The sequence below is a fragment of the Leptosomus discolor genome, chromosome 5 (assembly GCF_034619465.1).
Source record: "Leptosomus discolor isolate bLepDis1 chromosome 5, bLepDis1.hap2, whole genome shotgun sequence".
NCBI classification, from domain to species: domain Eukaryota; kingdom Metazoa; phylum Chordata; class Aves; order Leptosomiformes; family Leptosomidae; genus Leptosomus; species Leptosomus discolor.
The window spans coordinates 23520307-23544417 of record NC_141395.1 but is presented as its reverse complement, the minus strand read 5'-3'; the positions used below and the strand labels follow the sequence as shown (position 1 = coordinate 23544417).

At 35.6% G+C, this 24111-nt stretch overlaps 1 protein-coding gene across 2 annotated transcripts in view; it reads left to right on the top strand.

The window, feature by feature from the left end:
- LOC104349119 (neurabin-1-like) overlaps window positions 1-23322 on the top strand; it is a 40255-nt gene extending 16933 nt beyond the window's left edge. The window contains exons 8-18 of one of the 2 annotated variants that reach the window (XM_086465558.1): window positions 1710-1939; window positions 3637-3733; window positions 3814-4003; window positions 4828-4979; window positions 5798-6131; window positions 8880-8964; window positions 10062-10133; window positions 10711-10906; window positions 16564-16680; window positions 21601-21789; window positions 23155-23322. In XM_086465558.1, the coding sequence (XP_086321684.1) occupies window positions 1710-1939; window positions 3637-3733; window positions 3814-4003; window positions 4828-4979; window positions 5798-6131; window positions 8880-8964; window positions 10062-10133; window positions 10711-10906; window positions 16564-16680; window positions 21601-21789; window positions 23155-23322 (1830 nt within the window). Of the gene's footprint in view, window positions 1-1709; window positions 1940-3636; window positions 3734-3813; window positions 4004-4827; window positions 4980-5797; window positions 6132-8876; window positions 8965-10061; window positions 10134-10710; window positions 10907-16563; window positions 16681-21600; window positions 21790-23154 lie in introns of both variants that reach the window. The other variant, XM_086465557.1, reaches the window with a different exon arrangement.
- The last annotated feature ends 789 nt before the right edge of the window (window positions 23323-24111 follow it).

Here is a 24111-nt window from a genome sequence, read left to right as displayed (position 1 = left end):
TTACCAGGAATAGGCTGAATGCAGAAGGCAGCAATCGGTTTTAGACCTCAGGCTCTATGTACTCTGCGTTATGCTAGACATTAGCTGTGCTCCAATTGAAAAAAAAAAAACAAACAACCCACACAAACCAAACCACCACCACCATCCCCCCACAAACAAACAAAACCCAACTCCAAAATCCCCCCTGTGCCATTATAAAATGAATGCTTCAGTATTAACTGCTTAGAGTAGAATTGAATGTAGTGGAGTACTGTATGCCAAGCAAATAGGAGAACATTTTCAGTGGATAGGACTTGTCTTATGTGAGAATTGATTTGGCACTTACAGAAAATGGTTAGTGGCTGACTGTTACCAGAAAGTTGTTTCTGTTACCTTGTTTCCCTTCTTTCCCTCCTCAAATTTCTGACCTGCTCTGGGGAGGGAGTTTTTCCCAGCTTTTTTTTTTTTTTTTTTTTTTTATGAGGATTGTTTCAGCTCTTCTGCTTTCTCTGAGAAAGGGTTTCTTGTTATTTTTGCTGCTTTTTCCACTGATGGAGATCTGTGCATGGCCTTTTTCTGGAAATATTTGTCACAGGTGACCAGCTTCTCTTATTCCATTGGCTTTCTATGTTGCCTTGCCAAGCAATCTGTACCGTAGGACAATCTACAGCACATTGCTGGGGGCAGGTAGCAAGTGGGGAGGGGGTAGTGCTTCAGATTGTGATAATTTTGAATAACAGTATCTAATGGGGTTTTTCTTGCACTCTGCAAATGTTCAGAGCTCCAAGTACAGAGAAGCAAGGCAGCCAAAAGTTCTTTGTGTTCTTATGACAGTTCTGATTTTGATTTCTGGCGGTGCTCTTCCTCCTTGCAGTATTCTTGACATTTGGCCCAACTGGATTGCTACAAAGCTGTTAAAAATGTTGGCGTTAGTACAGCTTACTGCCCCATTTTTAATGCAAGAAATTCTTGGTCCTTTCAACATCTCTGTTCCATCAGCAGATGATCTTAACTACCTTCAAGAGCAGTGTAAATGGTGTCCCCAAAGAAGGAGGCATGGACAAACTAAGCAGTATCCTGCCTACTCACTCCTCCAAGGCCTGGAGAACTTCACATGTTAACATTCCCTTTTATAATGTGGCTTCTGTCAAGTTGAAGGGGCCCCTTTCCTTTGTTAAGGGAATGTTTGGTGTTTTTATGCATTAGCCCTAGGAAAGCAAAACACGGCTGTATCATAATTTATGAGGAAGACTGATGTCTTATAAAGTACCAGGGAAGGTCTACTGGTCTCATTAGCTTTATTCAAAAAACTATTGGTAACAAAGTAGTAGGGTAGGGAGCTTGTCTTATATACAGGTTAAGATTCTCTATCTCCAGTTGCCTTTGAAAGTAATCAAAATAGGCCTCTCCAGAGGTGTTAAGAGATGTCCAGATCTTGAACAAGACAGCATAAGCTAACAATAAAGGTGTTATTCATTTTATCTCTTTAAAAAGAAACTACTAATGAGGAAGTAGTAAAAGACTCTTGGGTTTGAGTTCTAAACTTACTTGGATTAGCAAGGGTTGTAAGAGTTGATATGATTTCTGTAAAAGTTCCATGTCTTGTTTTAATATTACTGATAAGTATTTAGTTGTTATTAGCTATTCTCTTCTCAAACATGTATAAACAACCGATTTTTATTATTTCACCTTTTAGTTTAGATTAATTCCTTAAGTATTAATCTTTCTAGTTAAAAATTGTCGAAGCAGAAAAAAATGACTGGAAACTGAGTCGAGCCCAACTTCAGCAAAACTTAGATGAAAGCAAAGAGAAAATTAAGAAGTTGGAGACCTACTGGTTAGAGGCACAGAGTTTATGCAAAACAGTAAATGAGCATCTTAAAGAAACTCAAGAACAATGTGATGCCCTTGAAAAGAAATACAACAAGGCCAAGAAATTGCTTAAAGATTACCAACAAAAGTAAGTACGTCAAAATACCAGGTCTCTCTTTCTTGCTTGTGTGTTTCATTCATTATGGGGAAAATGACAACAATACCTAGGGTTAGGATTTGCTTAACACACTTTCTTCGCGTTTGTCAGAGCTTAGGGAGGCGTGGACTATACATGCTGAAATTTTCCATACCTTAAGTCACCAGTGTCTGGAGTGGTTCTCCAAAAATTTTGCGGCTGCTTTTGGTTCTAAGCTTAGGAAAAAAGAATTAATATTTCAATAACATTTTTAGAACAACTTAGCTGAGAAACTATAATGTGTCTGTACTTTTGGAAGGACTACTTGTGTAATTCTATCTGTATGTGAAGTTTGGCATGAAGTATTTGTAAATACCTTTTGCTGTTTGTGAAAAACCCTCTAGCTTTGATCAACTGAAGTGTTCCAGACAGGGTAGGCATCAAAGGATATATAGTAAGGGTCAGAAATGTGCAACTCAGTCTGAGATAGCGGTTATATCTTGTAGGGGGAGTAAAAGGAATTTGGAGAAAAATTAAGAGGTTGGGATATGTATCTAGCCCCCATCAAAATGACAGCATGAAAACAGTATCTTCGATCTGTTAACATGGTTGGGTTTTTTAGTAGAGGTAATATTGCTTATTATATAGACCTGTGTAAGACCAGAACACTGTTGTCATGCAGTCATGTCTATTTCTTCTACCTTCTTTCCTCTTAGCTAAACAAGAGCTACTTGCAGAATACCTGTATAAGTGTCTTGATAATACAGAACACAACTGTTGCTTTTGATAGTTACTTGTAAGCATATAATTCTCTTGTCCCAAATTTCTCCACTTGCTACTTATTTTTAAAGGCAGTTTGCATGATCTTTTGCTCTGCAGTCCACATCCAGAAATGTTACTTTTCACAGTGTGTTTTTGTGCTGTTTGGTGAGCTTTTTAAGCATCTCCTTTCCCCTCTCCTCCCAAGCTTATCCCCATGGAAGTTCAAAAGTACATTAAGATGACCTAAAATGCTAGTTTCCATTTCCTCGCTGTTTAGCAAATTCCCATTGCTCCTTTGACTGTCCCTGAAGCTTTTGCATTTTGTGTAGATATTCTACACTTATTTTCTGGTTTTGTCTGTTAGTCCATCTGACTTGCAGGAAAAAAGCAGCTCTTATTCTTGTTTCCTTCTTGTAATCATTGTTTCTTTTTGTAAAACCCAGCCTTTGCAATTTCTGTAGGATGAGCCGAGTAGAAACTTGAAATGCAATTTATTTTCCTACAAAGAATTTTACTATAGCTTTATTAAAGAAAATACTGTGTGTGTATGTATCTTTGCAGAAGAGAGTACAATGTAATGATTGGAGTCGTGCATATATTTCGTGCTGTACGTGTATATGCAGCTTGCCACTTTTAAAGGTAGAGAGGTGGTTTTAACTGTAGAAAAAGTGTTGCAGCACATCCTTTTTCAGCCCCAAGTAAATTATAGTGTCATGTGTATTTTCTTTTGAAGACAGTAGAAGCATACAAATACATAGGTCATTTTTTTGATGTTACAAGATTAATGAATTGGTTACACCCTGCAGACTGATTTTTTTTTTTTTTTTTCAATGTTTACTAGCAGGATGGTTTTCAGTAAATGCAACTGTGCATGTTTCTATTTTATGTGTTTTCCTACACGTCTGTATATTACTGTTTCATATATATGTATATATTTCTTTCACCAGAGAAATAGAATTTATGAAAAAAGAAGAGGATCATTCAAGGCTACTTGAAGAGAGAGACCAGAAATATGCAGAACAGCTGAAAATATACCAGGAAAAAGTAAAGCAGTATTGTATTTTGAAATAAACTTCTGCATTCTTGGAGAGTTGTGTCTCACTTCTGAATTTTAATTCTTTCAGATTTCAGAGCTTGAAAATAAATTAAAAGTATATGAGAGAATGCCATATATGTTTGGAGGTGACAGTTTATTGGAAGATGACTGTCAAAGTCCAGGCCAATATGATGAACAGTCAAAGATAAGAGAAGAAAATGAAAAAGAAATAGAATCAATAGAAGAAAGACTGAATTCTTCAGATATGTTAATTTCTGGTAAGTAGGTTGTAGGATCTTTGATTTGCATTAAAAAAATTAAGTGGACTTATGTGTAGGGGTTTTTTGTTGTTAAAAGAAGTTAAATGTTTGCTACTTCCTACTGACTGGGTAAATGTTTGACCTGAGCCAGTATGGATATATTTGTTTAGGTCCCCCAACAGTTTCAGTATTGTAGTAATGTGTTTCTTAAATACTGTGGGAAAGAGGAGATATATGGAGAGAGATCCATCTTCACTGTTCCTCAGATTCTCTTATTAGTGAAACCAATAGTGTTAGTGGGACTAAACCACTGAGATACATCAGTTAAAATCCCATTGATTTTAAGCTATGATTTACTCCAAAACTTGCTATGATTTTTTTAATTTGTCTTATAATTTTACACGAGAATGTTATAAAATATCAGATGGTGGTTCAAATAACAAGCATGTTTTAAGGAGACATGGTAGATGCTTACGTACTTTGTAAAGGGTTTCTGTCTTAAAGAACAAGGATAGGAAAGTATATATTGGGCACAAATTCTCATCTATTCGAGAATATGATTCTGTTTTCAAGCCATAATACAATTATATCCTGATGGATTTTATTTCTTTTTAATTGAAGAAATTGGGTAGGAATGCATTTCAAATTAATTAGAAATTGCTATCACGATATGTGAAAATACTGTGGTATTATATACAACAGTATTTTCATATAGTAATGATTAACAGGTAGAATAATTCTGATTTAACTTCTGAATATTTTTCTGGATAGTGGGTTGGAGAACTTGTGTACAAGGTTGTTTGATTTTTATTTTTTTTTAAAGAAGTACATATTTGTTGCAGATTTTGATGCTTTTGTTGGGGATACTCCCAGATTAGACACCAGTGCCCACAAAGCAAAAGCTCAGCTTGCTTTGAAAGTAAAACGTCAGCCACCATCTCGATCAAAGCTGAAAGAATCTCTTGGGGCTGGACAACAGACTGCAAATCTGCAGGTACTGATTTGGTAGATAATTATGCCTTCAGGAGCCCAAGTGTATGTTCAGTCTTACCTGTATTTGCAATTGTTAGTGTTGTCCGTGTTTCGTTCAGACTGCCAAAACATGATATTTTTATGCTGTATCAAGTCAAAAACCCTGTTCAGGTTCACACCACTTCTATGATCTCCGACATGTTCTTTGTGGCACAGTTGATTTGAAGTTGGCAAAGAAGTATACAAGCTTCTTGTATTCTGCTTCTACTTAGTGAAAGATTTTGATGCAGAGACAGTGGTATGTTATGAAATATGCTTATCTGTCTTATAATTCTTTCATCTGAAACAAGTTAGTTACCAAATTTCTTTGAAAACTAAACATTTCTGAAATGCTTCATTATTCCATAAATAATCATTTAAGTCCGCAAGAAGTATACCAGTAAAATGTTCTAGCACATTTCTGGAAAACAGCTGAAGAATAGAGGTATAGAGTTGGTACATGAGAGAGCCTGTCATAAAGGGAGAAGATTGAGCTACTTCAGCTGGACTGCAAAGTGGTTGCATTGAATAGGAACGGCCAAGATGTACCAGAATGTTTTCCGACTTGGCCAGAGAAAGATGATTTTGGATGTGCAGAAAGATCTATATAGGGGTGGATAAAGTAAAGCCTTTAAAGTCAGCTTCATGTGATTTAGATGGTATCTGCAAGTGACTGTTAAAATTTTATGAACTGAGGAAGTTTGTGTGTAGCATAGCATATCCTTACACCCCGGTAAAAGATCAGGTAGTAAATGATTATGTGTCATGCTTATCATAAAATAATTTTTGAATTTATTGAAGGGCGAGGATTCAGAAGATGCTGTTCTCCACAGAGAACTTTCCACTGTGTATCTGACCAAGACCTTAGAAACAAGTGAAAAATTACCTCTCCCACGTCTGGACAACATAGATCGAAAGAGTGAAAAGCCTGAACAAGCGGAAAGCACAGAAAGTCCTCTAGAGTCAAGTCCTTCTGCTTCCACACACTCTTCTCCAGTACACAAACCAAACAACGAAAATAGCACAACCACTGTTCATTCACCTCCTCCTGAAGAGATGGCTCCAAATTCTCCTCAAGGATATCCCAAGAATGTTAAGCAAAGAGAAACAAAAGGGAAAGGGAAAGAGGCCAAGGGTAAGACTTCAGGGTTTATTATTATTTTAGATTTAGATTTTAGATATAAATTAATATTGAACAATAAACTACTTTGAGGGAAAATGAATTGACTGCAAAACTAATTATCTGTTCCAAAACTACTTGTTAACTCTTCAGGAAAGTTTGAAGTTAACAAAAAAGTATGCAAGTTCATTGTACTCTGTTTTTACTTACTGAAAGATTTTGATACGGTATATATTTGTTCTGAAATACGCTTATCTATCTTTTGATTCCTTCATCTGCAACAATTTAATTACCAAATTTCTACAAAAACTCAACATTTCTAAAATTACGTATAGTGCCAAGAATCTAAAAGGTGCCTGCAGAATAAATGCTGTTTCAATTAAATGGTTGCAGAAGGTCTAAGTCAGTTTGGTAAAAGCTCAAACATATAAACTTAGAGAGTCTAAATGATTGCCTTGACATAAGCTAGAGGGGAGCTAAGTCATTGACTGTAGGTAATCGGTCAAGGTCCTAACACATTTCTGCAACACACCAGTCTCACATAATGTGATGGGAGAGTAAGTTTAACTGGTTTCCGAATTCCCAGAAAAATTCAGTGTTGGCTTTGTGCTTCTGGGTGTTTAAACAAGATGAGTATTCTAAACATTATGGGAGTTACTGTGTTATTTATGTTGCCCTATTAGGATATTTCTCACTAGAAAAAGGTTAAAAGTATGAACCTAGCACTACTAATCATTATTTGATGGAAATATTTGCCTTTTTTTCTTATGAATAATTGGAAAAGGGATTAGAAAATACTTTAAATGCTTAATACTTCCTTTAGTCAGCTAGCGCAATACGTAAAGGCAGATTATACTTTCTGTCTTTTTCTTGGACAAAACCTGTCTTTTAATACCCTGAAAACAGGATTTGTTTTATGATTTTTTTAATTCTCTGTTTCTATCAAGTCTTAAGCAGTTTGTTTGTTTTTTCAAAAAAAAAAAAATCTTATGAAAACAAGTACCTAATATGTAAGTGATTTTTTCTTTCTTTTCTACACATTTTTGTGATGGCTGAAGCATTGCAAACATATTCTTAAAACTGGCAATCACTGGAAGAGCTAATTAATGCAGTGCGTCAAAGATGAGGATTAGTATTGAAAGCTTGATCTTCCTAGACCAAATGACACTAAATGCTACTTTCTGCTAGATTATTGCTTTCTAACTGTATTTAAATATCTACCTGTTATTTCATTGAAATGATCCTTTCTGTTACCTTCCGATCCATTCATGTATCAGTCTGTACTTTAACCTGTTGTACTGTATTTTAGAAATTATCTCTTTTCTTGAAATATTAGCTCTGGAGAGAGAGGTGGAAATAAATGTCAATATTAAAATCAGTTATTCTGGTTTTGTATTTAAGTTAACAGGAAAAATAATCAGTTTAACTCGTAGTTATAATTTATTGCATGTTACATGTTTAGAAAGAGTGGTTAACTAATTAGATAAAGTTCTGACGTTGATCAGAAACTACTGATCTGATATGCCAAAAAAAAAAAAAAATAGAAACCCCTGACTATTCTGGTGGTTCAGCATATAAACTTTGAGATAAACATTCTATGTTTCAGGAAGGATTATTGACTGATGGGACAGTGGGGAGTCATCCTCAGTTTTGTGTAGTAAACATGATTTTTGTTTCTTATGATCCTTGAAGGCATCTGTGTACATCATGTCAGGAGTTGTCTTGAAGGCAGAGCTTAAAACCTACTTTGTCTCACAAAATGCAGGCTGCATCTCTTTCATAGGCAGCTTAGTTATGATACGCCTGATTTGCAATATGAAACATATTTCAATTAGTTTAAAAAAAATTCTAGTAGCCTGAGAATTTGAAAGGAAGTACTTTCAGCACTTGCAGTAATCTGTCACAATCCTTTAAGTTTGTGACTTATTTTCACCTAATAATTGAGCAGTTGGAATTGAACATGCTCCCTCTGGTGAAAAATTGGATCCTAGCAGGTTGTATTTCAGTTTTAAAAATACCACAGTCTTGGAGGAACTTCAAAGGCACAATTATTTCTTTAGAATAGTCAGTTTGTATACTGTTTCCAAGAAACTCAGCTTGTTGGGATCTGTCTGCTCTCCAGGTACTGGCTATCGTGTTGGTTGAGCATACTTTTTGGATCTAGCAGCTTGCATATGTAGCCCATGTTCCAGGTAGCTAGCCTGGACTAGCTATGAACCAGAAAAAATGCAAAATGCACGTCTTGTAATACTTCAAGCATAATAAAGGACAGTTAAATGCTGTACTTGCTCAACTGTTGCTTTAAAACTGAGTTTCTTTCATGCATCTTACGCTGGTTGTCTAGTTGATGTGTTTTGAAGTTGACATTTTGCAAAAGAAACAAGTACTTTTTTCTAAAACTATCTTAAACTATCTTTTGTTTGTAATTCATTGAAGCAAAATATGACAGTAAGTTTTATCTTTCTGTAGACAGTACAGAATTGCTGTTTATCAAAATAAATATTTTTGATCATAAGCAACTGTTGCATTGCCATTTTTCAATGCTACAACACAGCCAGAATGATGGGAAGATGCCACAGAGAATAACTTACGTTGGTATGACTGTAGTGTTTTCAGCTAGTATCTGCATGTGTGAATGTGAATTTTAACACTGTTACTCAGGTTTTAGTGTCTTATTTACTTACAAGCATCATCATAAGTACTTAAAACTTGTAAGTATTTTTAGAATAATGTTTTTATTTTTCACCCCACTGTGAAAAGCAGAAGAAAAGAAAAATGAAGACAGGACAGTAGAAACAAATGAAGGAACATCATCAGGGAAGTCCAAAAGGAGATTTCCAGATTTTGGGTAAGATTTTAATTGTGTTAAGTTGGAAATAAATGGTTTTCAGTGTTACTTTTGGAGAATATAGTGTTCTCTAAATAAAAAAATGTTGAGAAAATCCAGTAATGCTACTTCATAGCCACACCAATGGACAGAGTCTTTTTCATCTTGGATTTGTAATGTTGCATTGGTGTTTCTACCATTTTTTGATTTTATTATCTGTACTTGTTTCCCTCAAATTATTCCTTGGGGTTCTTCAGTTTTTACCCAAATACCCAATTTCTCTATGAATTAAACTGGCAAACTCATGCGTAGTTTTCTGCCAAAATATTGTTAGAGCCTAGACTCTAATGTTACGTCCTCCTGGTGTTACAGTCTAAAATAGATACCTTTCTTGCCTTGATTCCTTCTACAGTAGAGGTGGTGTTACCTAGGGTTTGGCTATAGTAGCTCCTTACTGAACTGTGCCTTGGAGGTGGGCAGCAGTAATGAGTGGATTTCTGAATTTCGTTTAGAAGATGAGATTGCAAACACAAGTAAGACAAAAGTGGAAGCTGCATATTATCTGGAAATGCAGCATGGTAACTGAACTGGGGATTTGAGAGAAGAGTTGCTACATTTTGCAGTAAGCCTAGCTGCTTTGGAGCCAGGTATAAAGCTTGTTGAAGCCAGCTAACGTCAAAGACTCGGACTGGTACTGCAAGAAATAAATCCTAATATATAACATAAAAATAGCTTACTTCACACACCACAGAAGTTGTTAGTGACCTAGTTCAAGTCGCTCTGCATTGCATATGAACATTTATATAGCAATAAAACTGTGTTTCTTCCTCTTGGTGATGTCCACTATATGCTAAGTTTCTTTGGGCATTTTCTGTGTTTATCTTGATTGTATGTGGTCTTTGGAAGGTATGTTGATGATTCTGTCTTGGTTCTTAAATATTAAATATGAATGACAGTACTTTTTCAATTGCATGCATAATGTGCAAAATCATGCTTTGTGTAACAAATGTGTTTTATTTTAACTGTTGAAATCAATGTAAAAACTAGCTTGCTGATTGAAAAAAGTTGCACTGTGTAAATGTAAATGCTTTATGAAAATTGTGCTTTCCTCACTTCAGTGGATTACGGAAATCTGGGGGCAAGGGCAAGAAGCAAGAAAAAGAAAATCTAAGAGGTTCTCTGGATAGCAGGTAGCTGGTTTGTTTTGCTTTTTTAATACATACGTGCCACATTCTTATAATTTTTAACCTAAGAATTTTTTTAAAACTATCATTACTGTTTGACCTTAAAGTACATTCAAGTATAACAGTGGCAAAATTTATGAAGATTAATGTAATGATGTGGAGATGAACTTCTAATCTCGTTAAATGAGAAAAACACATAGAACAGTATAGAGGAAACAGTAAAGCAGGATTACATTTTAAAGTCGCTCATAAAATTAAGACTATGTACCCTGTCTTAAATATAAAACTGTATTTTTCTTAGAAAGATGAATGTTGAGTAAACTAGATTAGCGAATTATTTGAAATTGTTAAATTGTTGTGTGAAATACTGCAAAAGCTCTTAAATGTGTTGTTCAGTAACTCATTATTTTGCAATGATATTTAAAGGCAAGTATCAGTTTTCAATTTAAATATCAGTTGTGCTGTGATATGGGTAAAAATGAGTGGCGTGTGTTTTGAATTTGTTGTTGTTTGCGGGGGGGTTGTGCATTTGCGGGGGGGTTTGCTGTCATTGTTTAAACCCAGTTTAATCTACTTACTTCAGAGGTTCCCGAGAACTGTTGGATGACTCTGGCAACAATCTATCTGCATCAGATTCAGATTCCCCTGTTCCTACTTGCATGCCTTTCTCTTGGTTTGGAGACAGCCACAAAGAGCCTCAGATTTCCAGTAGTAGCCTGCACGTTGCTCAGAGCGGGCAGGACAGTTGTGAACATGGTCAAGAGAAGAACAGAAGCAAGGTAAAGATGACTAATTTGTGCTTTGAAAATCTAAGTGTTGCATCTTGATAAGGTAAAACCATCAGTGCTTAGTATGTGGAAGCTTGATGACTTAATTCTTGACCACATCACCTCTTACAAACATTGGTGCAGAAATTTGAGACCTTACAGCCCTCACAGACAGAAACTGTGTGAGTGTTCCCATTCCCTGCTGTTCAGTTGAAGCATCAGTGGAAGCTATTCAGGCTGAAGTAGCATCTAAGGAATAATCACAGGGTATGTTTCTTCACTGGTTTATAATACTAAAAGTGATGCTAGCTTTAGGACAGTATAGTTTTAAAAGCCACGTCTGTTTCACTGTCCAATACAGTCTAATACTTTGAGAAAGTACATAAATAAGAGGTCAGATTCCCAGGCACTTGGCCAGATGGTATGTAGAGGTGGAGTACCAGACAGGTGGATGAAGATAGCATCCTGGTTTTCATTAACAAATTTAGTATTGAAAGCCAGAAAGACACATCTGTAGAACAGTCTCTCTTCTAGGAAACTGCTTGTGAGTAACTGTTCATGTTCCAATAATTTAAAGCCTTTTAACCAGATCTTAAGAGTGAGACTACATAGTTCAGTCTGTAACTGTAGAGTTACCATCTTTGCAGTTCAAACTATTTGAAAGAAATGGCTCTAAAAAGTACGAAGTTTAACATGTGCGCTGTCTAAATATTTTGTTAAAACCTATTTCAGTGTTTCGATAACAATCTTATTAACTTACCTTCACTCTTGTTTCCTTTGGATTTTGTCAGATTCAAAATTGTAGCTATTTGGGTAACCTCATAAGCTAGGTTTATTCTTGAATTTCACACTTTTTCTTCACTTTGGTTGTCTAAAATACCCTTTCATTTTTTCCCTTCTGTGTTATTAGGGAGAAAGAGTTACAAATCTAGACAAGAAACTTGCTGGGTCGAAGTCACTGATATTTGCATAGATGGTAGAAAACAAGAAGTTGGCTTTCCATGTTTCCAGATGCTGATTGCACTAAAATGCTGTTATAATACGTTTTCTTTAAATCACCTTGTGTTTTCTTAGTGTGAATTTACAGTCCCCGTGACAGGAGTAAGCTATGTACATAGTTTGTAAGAAAATAAATAACTAAATAAATATATACTGCAAGTGGTTTTAGAACCATACAATACCTTACTATAACACAGTAACTTAAGAAGAGTAGGAACTTTTAAATCTCTGAAGTAGAAGGACACTACAGAATACTGTTTAGTGTGTATCAGTCTTGTATATTTACAGTTCCTGCATTGTTTGTTTATGTTGAAGCATGCAGTGGACAAAAGATATTTCTGTAAATAACCCAAGGATCTTGGGACTGCAAGATCCATGTTGTAGGGGATATGCATACATTTTGGTATAATTTTTGATTAAATAGGAGTGCATGGTTGATGTCTTAATGGGCTGTAGCAAAGCTATCAAGGTGTTTTCTATGTAGACAAACATTCAGGTGTTTAGGTTTCAAAGTAATTGGTTCAGAACTCATTCGTCCCTTCTTCATTCCTACTTTGTCTGATTCAAATAATTTTTCTGAGCATAATTAAAGTCTCACTGCTGCATTTCTACTGTGAGCACCCATCATGTGCTTAAGCCCCTTAATGTGTCTATATAGACACGTTTTTGGTAAGCAATAAGGTATGAATCTTACCAGATTGGGTGCTCTCTTCCTTTACACATTGCTCTGAAATAATAGTCTTTTCTTCTTATTGTTGTGTAGTTTATCCAAGTTGATTATCACTTTAACCTCCCAGCTGGTTTCTTCCCTTACTGTTTTGTTTTTTGTTTCCTTCTCATGCTCCAGTATGTAATTGCTGCTTGCTGTTCTTTTTTTTTTTTTTTTTTTCCTTAGTGCCAGTTGCAAACCAGCAGCTGGAAGAATATACAAGCCTTAAGCTACATTCCTGCTTTGTGAAATGGTAGAAATCTGACCCTGTTAAAGAACAGATTCTCATATGTTAATTGATCCTAAAATCATACTCGGCCTCTCCGAAATCAGGCTGGTTTTACTCTGCAACGTTTGGGGTCTTTTATAAAGATAGTAATGTGACAGTAGCTACTGCTTGGAATGACTAATCTTTGTAGATCTTAACCTGCAGTTGATCATTAAGTTTGCACTACAGTAATGAGGCTTTGGCTGGAAAACCTCTCTATGAAAAGACATTAAAACAGAAAGAAATGTGTTGACCACTCAGCAGTGAGTCTTGTTACTAAAACAATGTAACAGCAGGGACAAAATCATCTTTCCAGAATTTAAGGAAAGAATACTCCTTTTTCTTGATGTTGACTCCATAGTATTTATTTCTTTTATGTCTATAGTATCCCACATGATCAGGTAAAAGCATTTCTTAAGGAACAGGTAAAAGTAGAAACCCTAAAATAAGAACTTTGTCGTGTAGAAATCTCTAACTGTAGTACTGTAATGTCTTTTGCATTGTGTATAATTCCTATAGTTGTATTTTAATATTGATGTGTAAGGAATGTAATTATAACTGTTTTCTGTTCCTGCAAAATTTGCCTCTTAAAATTACTGCACCTAGAAGGATTTTGTTTTCTTAAAATGATACTGAAGTTAGTCTTAAACTTATAATTTGGCAAAGTAATGAATCAACTTCTTGTTGCTTGTGAAAACTAGAAACACAAGAACTAAAATCCTGTGATCCGAGTGTTTGCAGACTGTTTAACTTTAGGAGATTTCTAAATTACACAGTTCATAAATTAGTCCCTCTACATAATCTGGCCCTTGATTTAGTCCCATTCTCTGATAAAATACGAACACATACATACTGTTCATATTCATTATTTTTCCAGTGGATTATTTAGCTTCTGTAAACTTGTATGCAGTGTTTGGTTTTCGTGGCAAGGAAGAACACTGTGGTGTAGTCTATTTATATCCTAGTACCTTAAATTGTAAGAAGCATACCTATAAAACCTTCTATCCAAATACTGTGCTGTTCAAGAATCAAAAATCTTTGCAACTGGCTCTAAATCCTTAAAAGAAAATTACTGTTTCTTTAAACCAAATAGGAGCAGGGGGAGGAGAAAACATTACAACTGGTGCTAAGATGCTTTACTTCTGGCCAGGTTTTCTTCATATTTTTCTCTAAAGTCTCATTACATATTTTGCTCAAGTATCATCCTGTCGTCTTCTTTTTTTTTTTTTTCCTTTTCTTTTCTTTTTTTTTTTTGGGGGTACAATTTTGTTTCTGAATTTTACTTGATTGCTCTGCAAAGGTAGAAAGAGTGAACTGAGGGTGGCTAAAAGAAAAGCTCCTAAATAGATTTTTCAGTTTGGGTTGAAATTTGAGAATAGGTTGATGGACAAAGTATTCTGTTGTTTCTGGTAATACTTTTACATCTAAAAGATTGAAGAAGTCCCTAAAATACAGAGTAATTAATAAAATAATCTACATGGTAAATAGAACACCATTTTTCAGGCGTGTACAGTACCATGGTCCATGAAAAGGTAGCAGGAAAACTCAAGTTGTGGTTTGGGTTTTTTTTTGTTCTTTGGGTTGTAGTGGTGGTGTGGTTTTTTTCTTGGTTTTGGGTTTGTTTGTTGTTTTTTTTTTTAAGACTAGAAATGCGTATCAGTAATTTAGGGTGAAAAGGAGTGCAAAGATCAAGTATGCACCCCCAAAACAAAACTAGAATAATGTAGAAGATTTAGAGATCAGGTTAAACTGAAATCAGAACACAAATACAGAAGCGCTCAATGAAGACAACTACAAAAATGTAGTTCTCTTACAGAAGTGCAAGTTACTAAAGAAGAATGTCTTTAACATCAGCTTAATTTAGAATCTCATATTATTTATGCGTGTATAGAGATATGGTGTGGCATCCTTACAAAGTATACTTAATTGATTAGAGACTTAGAGAAAATTGCCTTTTAGAAAGGCAAAAGTAGGAGGCATGCTTTTGGCAGAATTATTTTTCACTCACTAAAGAAAAACAATGTAGAGGTCAGGATCTGAGTTGGGAATGGAGGTAATCAAATTAGAAAATATTCTGGGAAACACACACATTATTATTCTTTTCTTACCAAACCTGCCGTCATGTTTTCAAGTGTAGTATCTGATTTTTTCATAGTCTTCAGCTTGTGTCACAGGCTGCTCAGGTAACCTGCCTGAGGTTGTACTAGTACTGGCTGCTAGATAAGTTTGCACCTAGATCCTGCTGCCTTTAGATGCTAAGACAGGCGTACTGATCCAAAAGCTTCCTTTGAACACAAAGTGTGATAACTGAATGTAAACAGTAAATGCTATGAAGATTTTACATTCTTTCGATATGATAATTATTATATTAGTCATGTTTCTAACCTGAATTTTACTTTATTACATTTTTTAAAAAAATAATAATACTTTATTAAAAGAATAAATTTGTCAAAATCTTTTATTTCAGAAGTATTTTCTATTTTGAAAATAATTTATTCAGTCTGTAAAACTGCGTTATTACTGTAGATTTCCAGTGTTAAACCATTTTTTATAGATATCCAAGTAATTGTTTAATTTCTAAAATGTTCAGCTTTGTTATAGTTTTTTTACACTATGTGGTACTTTAACAGTAAAGAAGATTTTGCATAGATTGATATAGCTGATTTATTATAAAAATTCTTATAAAGATATTTTACCTCTATGTGGTATTTTTAATATCAAGGTAATTTTCAGATGACATGATTCTGTGCCTCAAATACAGCCACCTCAAAATTGAATCATAGAAGGCCATCTGGTCCAACCCCCTGCAGTGAGCAGGGACGTCTTCAACAAATCAGGTTGCTCAGAGCCCCGTCCAGTCTGACCTTGAAGGTTTCCAGGGATGGGGCTTCTACTGCCTCTCTGGGCAGCCTGTGCCAGTGTTTCACCACCCGCATCAAAGCTGTTAAGATGAACAGCAATACAATATGGTATCTAAAATCAGAATTTAAAGTTTTGGGAAAGCTGGTCCTTAGGCAAGCTCTGTAGTCTCTATTCATGAAGTAGTTTAAACCCTGATCTGCAAGCTGCCAAAAGCTCTTGGCTATTCCAGTTCTCAGTGTACATCAGGCAAAGACAGCCTATTTGTTTCACTGCTGACTACCGTGGTTCGATAGCGGGAAGCTATAAAGTCTTAAACCTAGTTCTCGTTTTCAGAAACTTGATAGTTATGGGGGCACTCTGCCATGGGAATCTTAATGACCATAAACAGTTAGGACAGGTTTTTATCTGGCCAGCAGAACAGCACCTTCTGAAGCACATTCATAGTGCTTGTGTAGGTTTCAGTTGAATACAAACTCGGCATGAATAATTCCACCAAATGAATGTTAAATTGCTTCTCCCCGAGTATGGTATGCCTGCTGAAAAGTAACCGCATGTATTTCCTTGTGTACTTTAACACCGTTGTGACCGATTCTCCACATGAGGTGCTCTTACTGGGGATATTGCTTGTTATTATGTGTTCGAATTCAGAAGTTTAACAAAACCAAATCGGATGCTTGATGTAGTGAGTGCATTTCGTATGGGATCTAAAGATAACTGAGTCACAGTATTTTTTTTACCAAAACCCAAAATTACTTTGAATTAAGAATGTCACCTTATGACCTGCTTTTCCAAGGAGTGAGTTAATAAAACATTATTTCCACTTGTTTGCAGAGTAGAATTGTCATAGATGATACATACCATAGCAAGCCAAGTTGTGAACTTTCAGGGTTAGTGACAGAACCAAACCTGTCAGGTCGTTCACACACTTTAACCTTCTCTTCAAATGAGGTGAGTTTCAAAGTGTGTATATGTGTCTTGTTGATGTTGTTGTTCACGCTACAGCATGTTTAATAGAAACAGATCTGTGTAATGTGAAACTAGATGGCTGTTTCCATATTTGAATGTTGAAGAGCACTGTAAAGAATCATAAGCTGTTACTGAACTAAGGACACAGACTAGTAGATGCCATATCAGCCTTTGTGTTCTGGTTGTAGTTATACCATAAAAATTGGAATGAACTCTCTCTGATCAAATTGCAGTTTTTAGTTTTAAATATAACACCTGCCTGTTCCACTAATTTAAAGCAACTTCCTGGGTGAATGAAAATTGCAGCATTTTTGACCTTGCAGTCACATCTGTGCAGGTTTGTTTTACCATAAGATTTCATCTAATCAAAAACAAATAAAAGAGAAAAAAGGCAGAATGTAGTGGTTCTGATGTATCAGTAGAAACTAGATACCTGAAAGTCAGTGTTCATTCCCCTAGAGAACTAATTGCTTTGGCTACAGCTGAAACCTAAAGATTACCCTTTGGTAACACTCTGAGATAACTGTCTCATTCAGTGTTTGACAGATAAATTAAATCCTTTATAGACTGGGAGGACTCATTAAAAGCTGAGCACAGTCATCTTACAGAAACTAGTTAGAGGGCTTGCCAAACTGGTAGTGATAATGTTTGAAGAAAAAAATTAAATAGTGGTTCATGAATGTGGGGTTTGTTATTAGCTATCTTAAACCAGGCTTTGGTGAAAAGCTTAAAATATTCCATGCAGAATATGTAGAATAATAATAAATAATAAAATAAATACATTAAAATGATATGTAGAAAGTCAGAACAGTCTTACAAACAGTGTTATAAACATGAAATTACTAACATAAAAAACTGGGGTGTCAAAAATTGTGTAACTACTTGACAGGTTTCACTAGTGGATTAATTTCTTGTAGATTTTTATCAGATATGACAGTCGTAGATCTGATAAAACCAGAGGAACTGCAGTTAATATCTGTCATTGTAAATGCTCCCTGCAATTTTTTGGATGGAATACTTCATGAATGGAATGTGCGTTTCTAAAGCTGTCGAACAGTATAAATCGTAAGATTTTAACAAAAGCTAAATATTTTCTTTAATATTGTTCTTTGATCAATGTTACAACTTCAGTAAACTTCTGGTTCTGAAACTCAAAATGGAAGTTGTCTATTACTAATTGTGCATGTGTAAAGTGATGATTTAAGCCTTTTTTTGTTAGATGAGTCTGATTCTAGTGTTCTGTCTAGTTCATATGTTGCTTATGCATATGATCAGTGAAAGTTGTTTGTACCTTTTCAGTAATTGCATTGATTATCAGGGTCTGTTCTGAGGATAATGATAAATAAACTTTGAGCTGGTTTCTCTTTTGGAAAGCAGTATATGTGAAGAAAAATAGGTGGTTCTGTTCTTGGTGGTTTTTTTAAATAGTAGAACAATACTTTGAGGTCTAGGAAAAAATAAGTAACCAATCTTAAGCAATTTTGCCTATTTCCAGTCCTTAACTTAAGCCCTTCACAAGTAGAATTTCTACCTGCTGCTTGTTGTTCGGATGGGTTCATAAATACGCAGCAGTATCATGCTATAGCCAGTGTAACAGCCTCTGCTTTTGGAGGAATGGGCTACTGCCTGCTGCCCTACAAATCCTGGAATTGTTAGTAGACAGGAGATGGAAACACCTCTTAGAAATCTAGATGGGAACGGCACTGAGGAGTCTGCCTCTGCTGGGCAGATACTCGCAGGCAGTTTGAGGAAGTGACTTTGTGGTGCGAGTTAGGTTAGCAGCCCGCTAGTTACAGCAAAGGCACCTCCGCTCACAGTTGGTTAGCAAGCTAGCTGGTAATCCGTCCTGCCCTTCTGAAGTTTTTAATCTGTGAAGTGGTGTGATGGCATTGGTGTTTTCTTGGGTTTTGTATTTTTATCTTTAGACCCCTCAGTATTTCTGTCCTTGCTTTCTGAATCACCTGTGTTTTTCTGCGGGAGCATGGGGTTTTTGCATGCTTCCATCCTTTATCAGCGGTTTTAGTTCTGCTTTCTAAATTTGTAGCTGATCTTGTGTGTGTGTGTGTGTGTATGGTGGCTGGTTTGGGGACTATAACTCTGATGTAACAAACAGCTTGGGACAATCCTTCTGCTTCTGGAAGGCCAGTAAACAATTGGAAAAAAACAAATATGTAAAGGTGTTATTTAATGACCAATAAGCATTACTGAAAAATCAGTGTTGTTAATCTTATTCTTCTACACTTTTCATTTTGTTATTCATATTCTGAAAAAATAATTACAGATGTGCTTTTTCCCTTGTGCAGCAGTGAAAAATTCAAATTATAGAGGATTAAATATCTTCCTGTTCACCTTCAGTTCTGTGAGGAGATGATGTCTAAGTGTTATAACACAGATTCAATTTTTGGTACAACTGCTTCTAGGGTTGTGTCTTTACCAATATGAAGTAGGAGGAGTTTGTTGGCAACTGATGATGCTGAAAGCCTAGACTGGAATTAGTAGCTGAGTCTGGAGGACTCCTCCGTGGTACAGTCTGTTAGCTGCTCTAATCCATGCTGCTCAGAGGAACTGGAGCAGGGAGCCCCTGAGATTCTGTCAGCGGACTGCATTCCACTAGCAAAATGAATGGATCTGGGCCTCTCTGTTTGACAGGAGTGCACCTTCTTCAACTGTTTATACTCTGAAATTACAGAAGCAAAGCTGTTGCATAGCTAGCAACAGATTAAATGAAACTAGTGAGTGAGTTCCAAATAGAATAAAACATTTTGTACATTTCTCAGTGTAAAGGAGATATATATATATAGAGAGAGATACATACATAAACACATCCCAGGATAACAGTAGATAAATGTAAAAAAATCTATGTGGCAGCATATATTTTAGTATTTCTTGTTGCTGATAGACCACACATGACTCCAAGATACAGGTCAAACTTGAAATGTAAAAATTTTACCCTTTTTTATGTATTATTCATGAACACTCGCTAGTATGAGACAAAATAAAAAGTTACCAATATATATTTTGTATTACAGTATCAGGTTGAGGAGTACTGTTGCCTAAAGTGATTTAAAGTAAATGGGCATTTTGAAATGCCTTTAGTAATTTACACAATGAATCTTCTTTCTCTGTACAAAATATCTCAGGCTTGATAGCTTGGATAGAAAACTCACTGTGCCTCAGTTGTCTTGATACAGATGCTGTATAGTACACTTCAACCAAAACCTCTTCTGGAACCCTTTGCTGTTATTTTGTGAAGATTGTTGTTCTTTTGCACATCAGGAAGGTGGATGTGTTCACGCTTGTTCTATCTACTTAAGCATTTTAATTTGTATTAGGAGTTCATTTTTGAAGTAAATCGCTTGCCTTACTTTGATTCATCTTCGAAATTGAATCAGATGTGCTCCAACAGTGTTCCTGGTGCATTCCAGCTTCTATTGGCCATTGGGTCTGACCAGACTAGGGCTATTTGGAAGTGAAAATGCTTTGAAATGCTTGTAGTGTGGATTTTAGGACCTCAGCACAAACTGTTCTGCTCTACAAACTTGTTCCTATTTATCTGCACTATCTCATAATATAACCACTGTCCTTTGTTTCACAGACCAGGGAAAGCAAAACCGTTTCTAATTACATGTAGTCCTCTGATACATCAGAAATTAAAAATGATATTTGTTTCACCTCAGACGTGTTCCCTGTTGGGCTCTCAGATCCAGTTTACTGTATGACTGGATCATGTGACAGGCCGACGTCTCACTGTCTTTCACTTGCAATCGCCAGAATTACTTTGTTACATTCAATCGACTCTCCCAAATTCTCCGTCAAGGGAGTTGGATTTTTTTGAGATCCCTCAGGTTGGGAGCTGTAGTTGTTCAGCTGAAACTTACAGGGTCATGTCTCAAATCCATCACTAGAAAGATACTTGCTTATCTCCATGTTTTCTGTTTACAAATTACATGTGTAAGGCTTGCTGGACAAAGTGGGAATACTTTCTGCTGTTTTGCAAGTATCTGTGGTAAGTAGTGGAAGCTGCCTAGTGGAGTAGTCTGCAAGTCTAATGCAGCCCGTACTCAATCATGAGCTACTGAGAGATCATTTTGGATAGTCAGTAAAACTTCAGGTAACTCTGATATTACAGATTCAATATCGCACTAGAATTTCTTCTGTACAGACACTGAGCTCTGTTTTATGTAGCTTTTCTTTTGAGATGAAGTAATAGAGTGCTTCAGGACGAACAGCAGTACCTTTTCCCCATCAGAAGCCAACTGAAATTGAAGCACAGAGCTTCAAAAGCTCTGTGAGTTGGCAAAGTGTATTTTCAGTGGAAGGCCACAAGCTCTTAGGTTTCTGAAATGGTCTTCTGCTAGGCAGACCCTGTAAAATGTTGACGTGATGGCATTAGATCAAAGAATAGACAGCGCTCTCTTTTTAGAAATGCACCAAACTTAGTAAAACTGTACCTGGAACAGTCGCCAGATTTACTGACTACTAGAATTCCTTCTAGTCTGGATTTCCTTCACTTAACAATAATCAGTAATACAGTTGGAAGTGCTACTTGAGTCTTCTTGATGATGTGTAAGGCAGTATTGAACATTAGGATTGACCTACCTTAACTGACTGACAAAGCTTGTTCATTGTTAGGATACATCAAATTTAAGTGAATGCTTTGCTGTGTAATTTCTTAGAGAAAAACATTTATGTTCTCTATTTCTGACTTAGTTTATGTTGAATGTTATAGTGTCTTTTTGTTTCTAGCAAACTGACTATAAACTGTGATGACAAGAACTTAAGTCCTTTTGCAGCTACAGTATGTCTAAAAATGCATTTTGTTAATGAAACTCAATCGGCAACTGGAATTCAACATATAGTCAAGTAAAACATTGCTTACGGTGACATTTCTCAATTGGTTAGGCATTAGATGATGAATTTACAACAACAGGAAAGCAAAATCAATGGCACAGTAGACCTATTTCTGAATGGACCACCCAGCAAGTATGCCACTGGTTAATGGGAATGAACATGGAGCAGTATATTACAGAGTTCACAGCAATGAACATAGATGGACAACAGTTAATGCAGCTCGACAGTGACAAGTTAAAGGTATGTGAATATCCCATGATAGATTTGTAACTGTATGAATTTCACTGCTTCAGACATTCAGACATATTTTTAACCTACAAAGTCTATTTTCCTGTTTTCATGGATTTTTAAGGGATAGTTTTGCTTTTGAAATACTTGAGAAACTATACAGTTAAATGACAGTTTAGTAATTGATTGTACAATTAAAGACAAGCCATTTTTAATCAGAAGAATACCAGGTATTTCTTCCTTGTTTGCATGTTGAGGAAATCAAAGTAAGCATAATTCCCCAAAGGGACTTGATAAATCTATCATCAATCTCAGCATAAGGTCATATCGAAAAAAAAAAGATCCAGCTAATTCAAATGCATAGAATTGGAGGATCCAGTTTTAGAAATTTGTTTCTTGCATACCTCCTATTCAAATGGGAAGGCTAAAATCCTATCTGGTGACCTTTTAAATGTTTTTGGTTTTTACTGCTGCTGAAAAAATCTATTCTGAATCTTCCTTTTGAGCCTTTTCTTGCCATCTTACCTCTGGAAGCTGCATGGTTATGTATCCCTTTTAGTGCTAGTAAACTCTTTAGTTTTCTTTCCCATTAGATTATCAGACTGTATTTTGGACAGACAAGATGTGTGACTAAAATGAGGTTCATTGGTCTATTCTGGCATAAGGCAAATTATTGTTAATGATCAATAGTAGGATTTGTGTTTTAGGGAGGGGAAAAAGTGTCTAACTTGAGTCTCCAAAATGTCCCGTATTAAATAAGTATTTCCTTGGACACAGAGGAAGTACCTGTTACTGGTCTGTCAAAAGACTCTTTGTTCGGGGAAATTTGGATATTGATGCTTAAAGCTTAATTTACACCTAGTGCTGTTCCTCCATAAAGTGTGAGGAATGTGGTCTGTGACTTGGAATCGGGTACTGCCACCTGCTGATCAACAGTCAAAGTGTACCGTTTATTTACTGAATACACTTTTAAATAATAATATACTTTAAAAATCCTTAATATTAAAAATTAAAGAGTAGTTACTGAATATAAACTCCTCTTCTATAAAAAGAGCTAGAAAATTATTTTGAGCCTACTACTTACTATGCTATTTGCTGGAAATTCTCAGATGTCTATGTGTTTGTAAAACACAATGAGAAACTTATTTCACAACCAAACAAGAGCAGGCCCTCGTTTCCTTACTTGCTTGTTACCCAGATGATCATTTACAATGCTGTTGAGGACTTAGGTCCTTACTTTTCAGATAAACAGACTATCTTGCAGCAAAGTGAATTAAGGATTTCTTAAACTGTTCATGCACAAGCACTGTTGACAGTGGTGTTGGAAAAATTAATTATGAGGCATTTTTCTCTCCCCCCCCCCCCCCCCCCCCCCAGGCTTTGGGAGTTTCCAGTCAAAATGACCGGTCAACAATAAAGAAAAAAATTAAGGATATTAGAAAAACACAAGAAAAACTGGAAAAGCAGAAGGAAAAGGTTCAGAAGAAGGAGAAAGAAGTTCGCAAGACTGGCAGAGTGGTAGCCACTCTTGAATCAAGCTGCTGAAATGACCCTGTTTTAGCGTAACTTGCTTGATCTTGAGGAAGTTCGGATATGTATATAATTGTACAATTGAGGGAGGAGGGAAAGTGCAACAGTTTAATGTGGTAGGGCTTTTTTACTTTTTAATTATGGTCCCTCCCCATTACAACCCAATAAAATGAAATAATGTTTTCAGTATTTTTATTCCTAGTTGACTCTCCCTATGCTGATAGACAATAATTTAACATTCTGCCTTAAGTAATATTTGTGCTTCTGAGACCTCATATGCCCTTTTCATTGAAACTGATGTTTGTGAAAAGCAGAATACTGTATTGAAAATCATTCCAATATTAGTCAACTAGTATTTGATAGAGTTGAATCTGATAGAGGGACAATAGAAAAATCCTGCCAACAAATTCAGTCTGTGACAGTCTGTTTATCTGTTGCCGCGAAAGATGTATAGTAAAAATTAAGAAATTGTAATGTCAAATTAATTTAAAAAGAAAGCATGTATTTCAAATTTATGGATTATTTTGTTTAAAGTCTTGTATTTCTGGGATTTTCATTTGAAGTTCACTGTAGTAGCACATTTTTTTTTAATTCTGTGTTGCAAGTTACTGAGAAAATAACTAGAAATATTAAGTAGTTTTCACAAACTACATATACTAAGCATAATAATAAGTTTTCTGTACACTACCCATATGGTGTTGGGAGAAGGTTTAAACCTATAAATAAGATCTTTTTTAACCTATTTTTCCTAAATAATACATAGTTTTATAGATTTATGCTATGAATAAGATCAATTTGCAATAC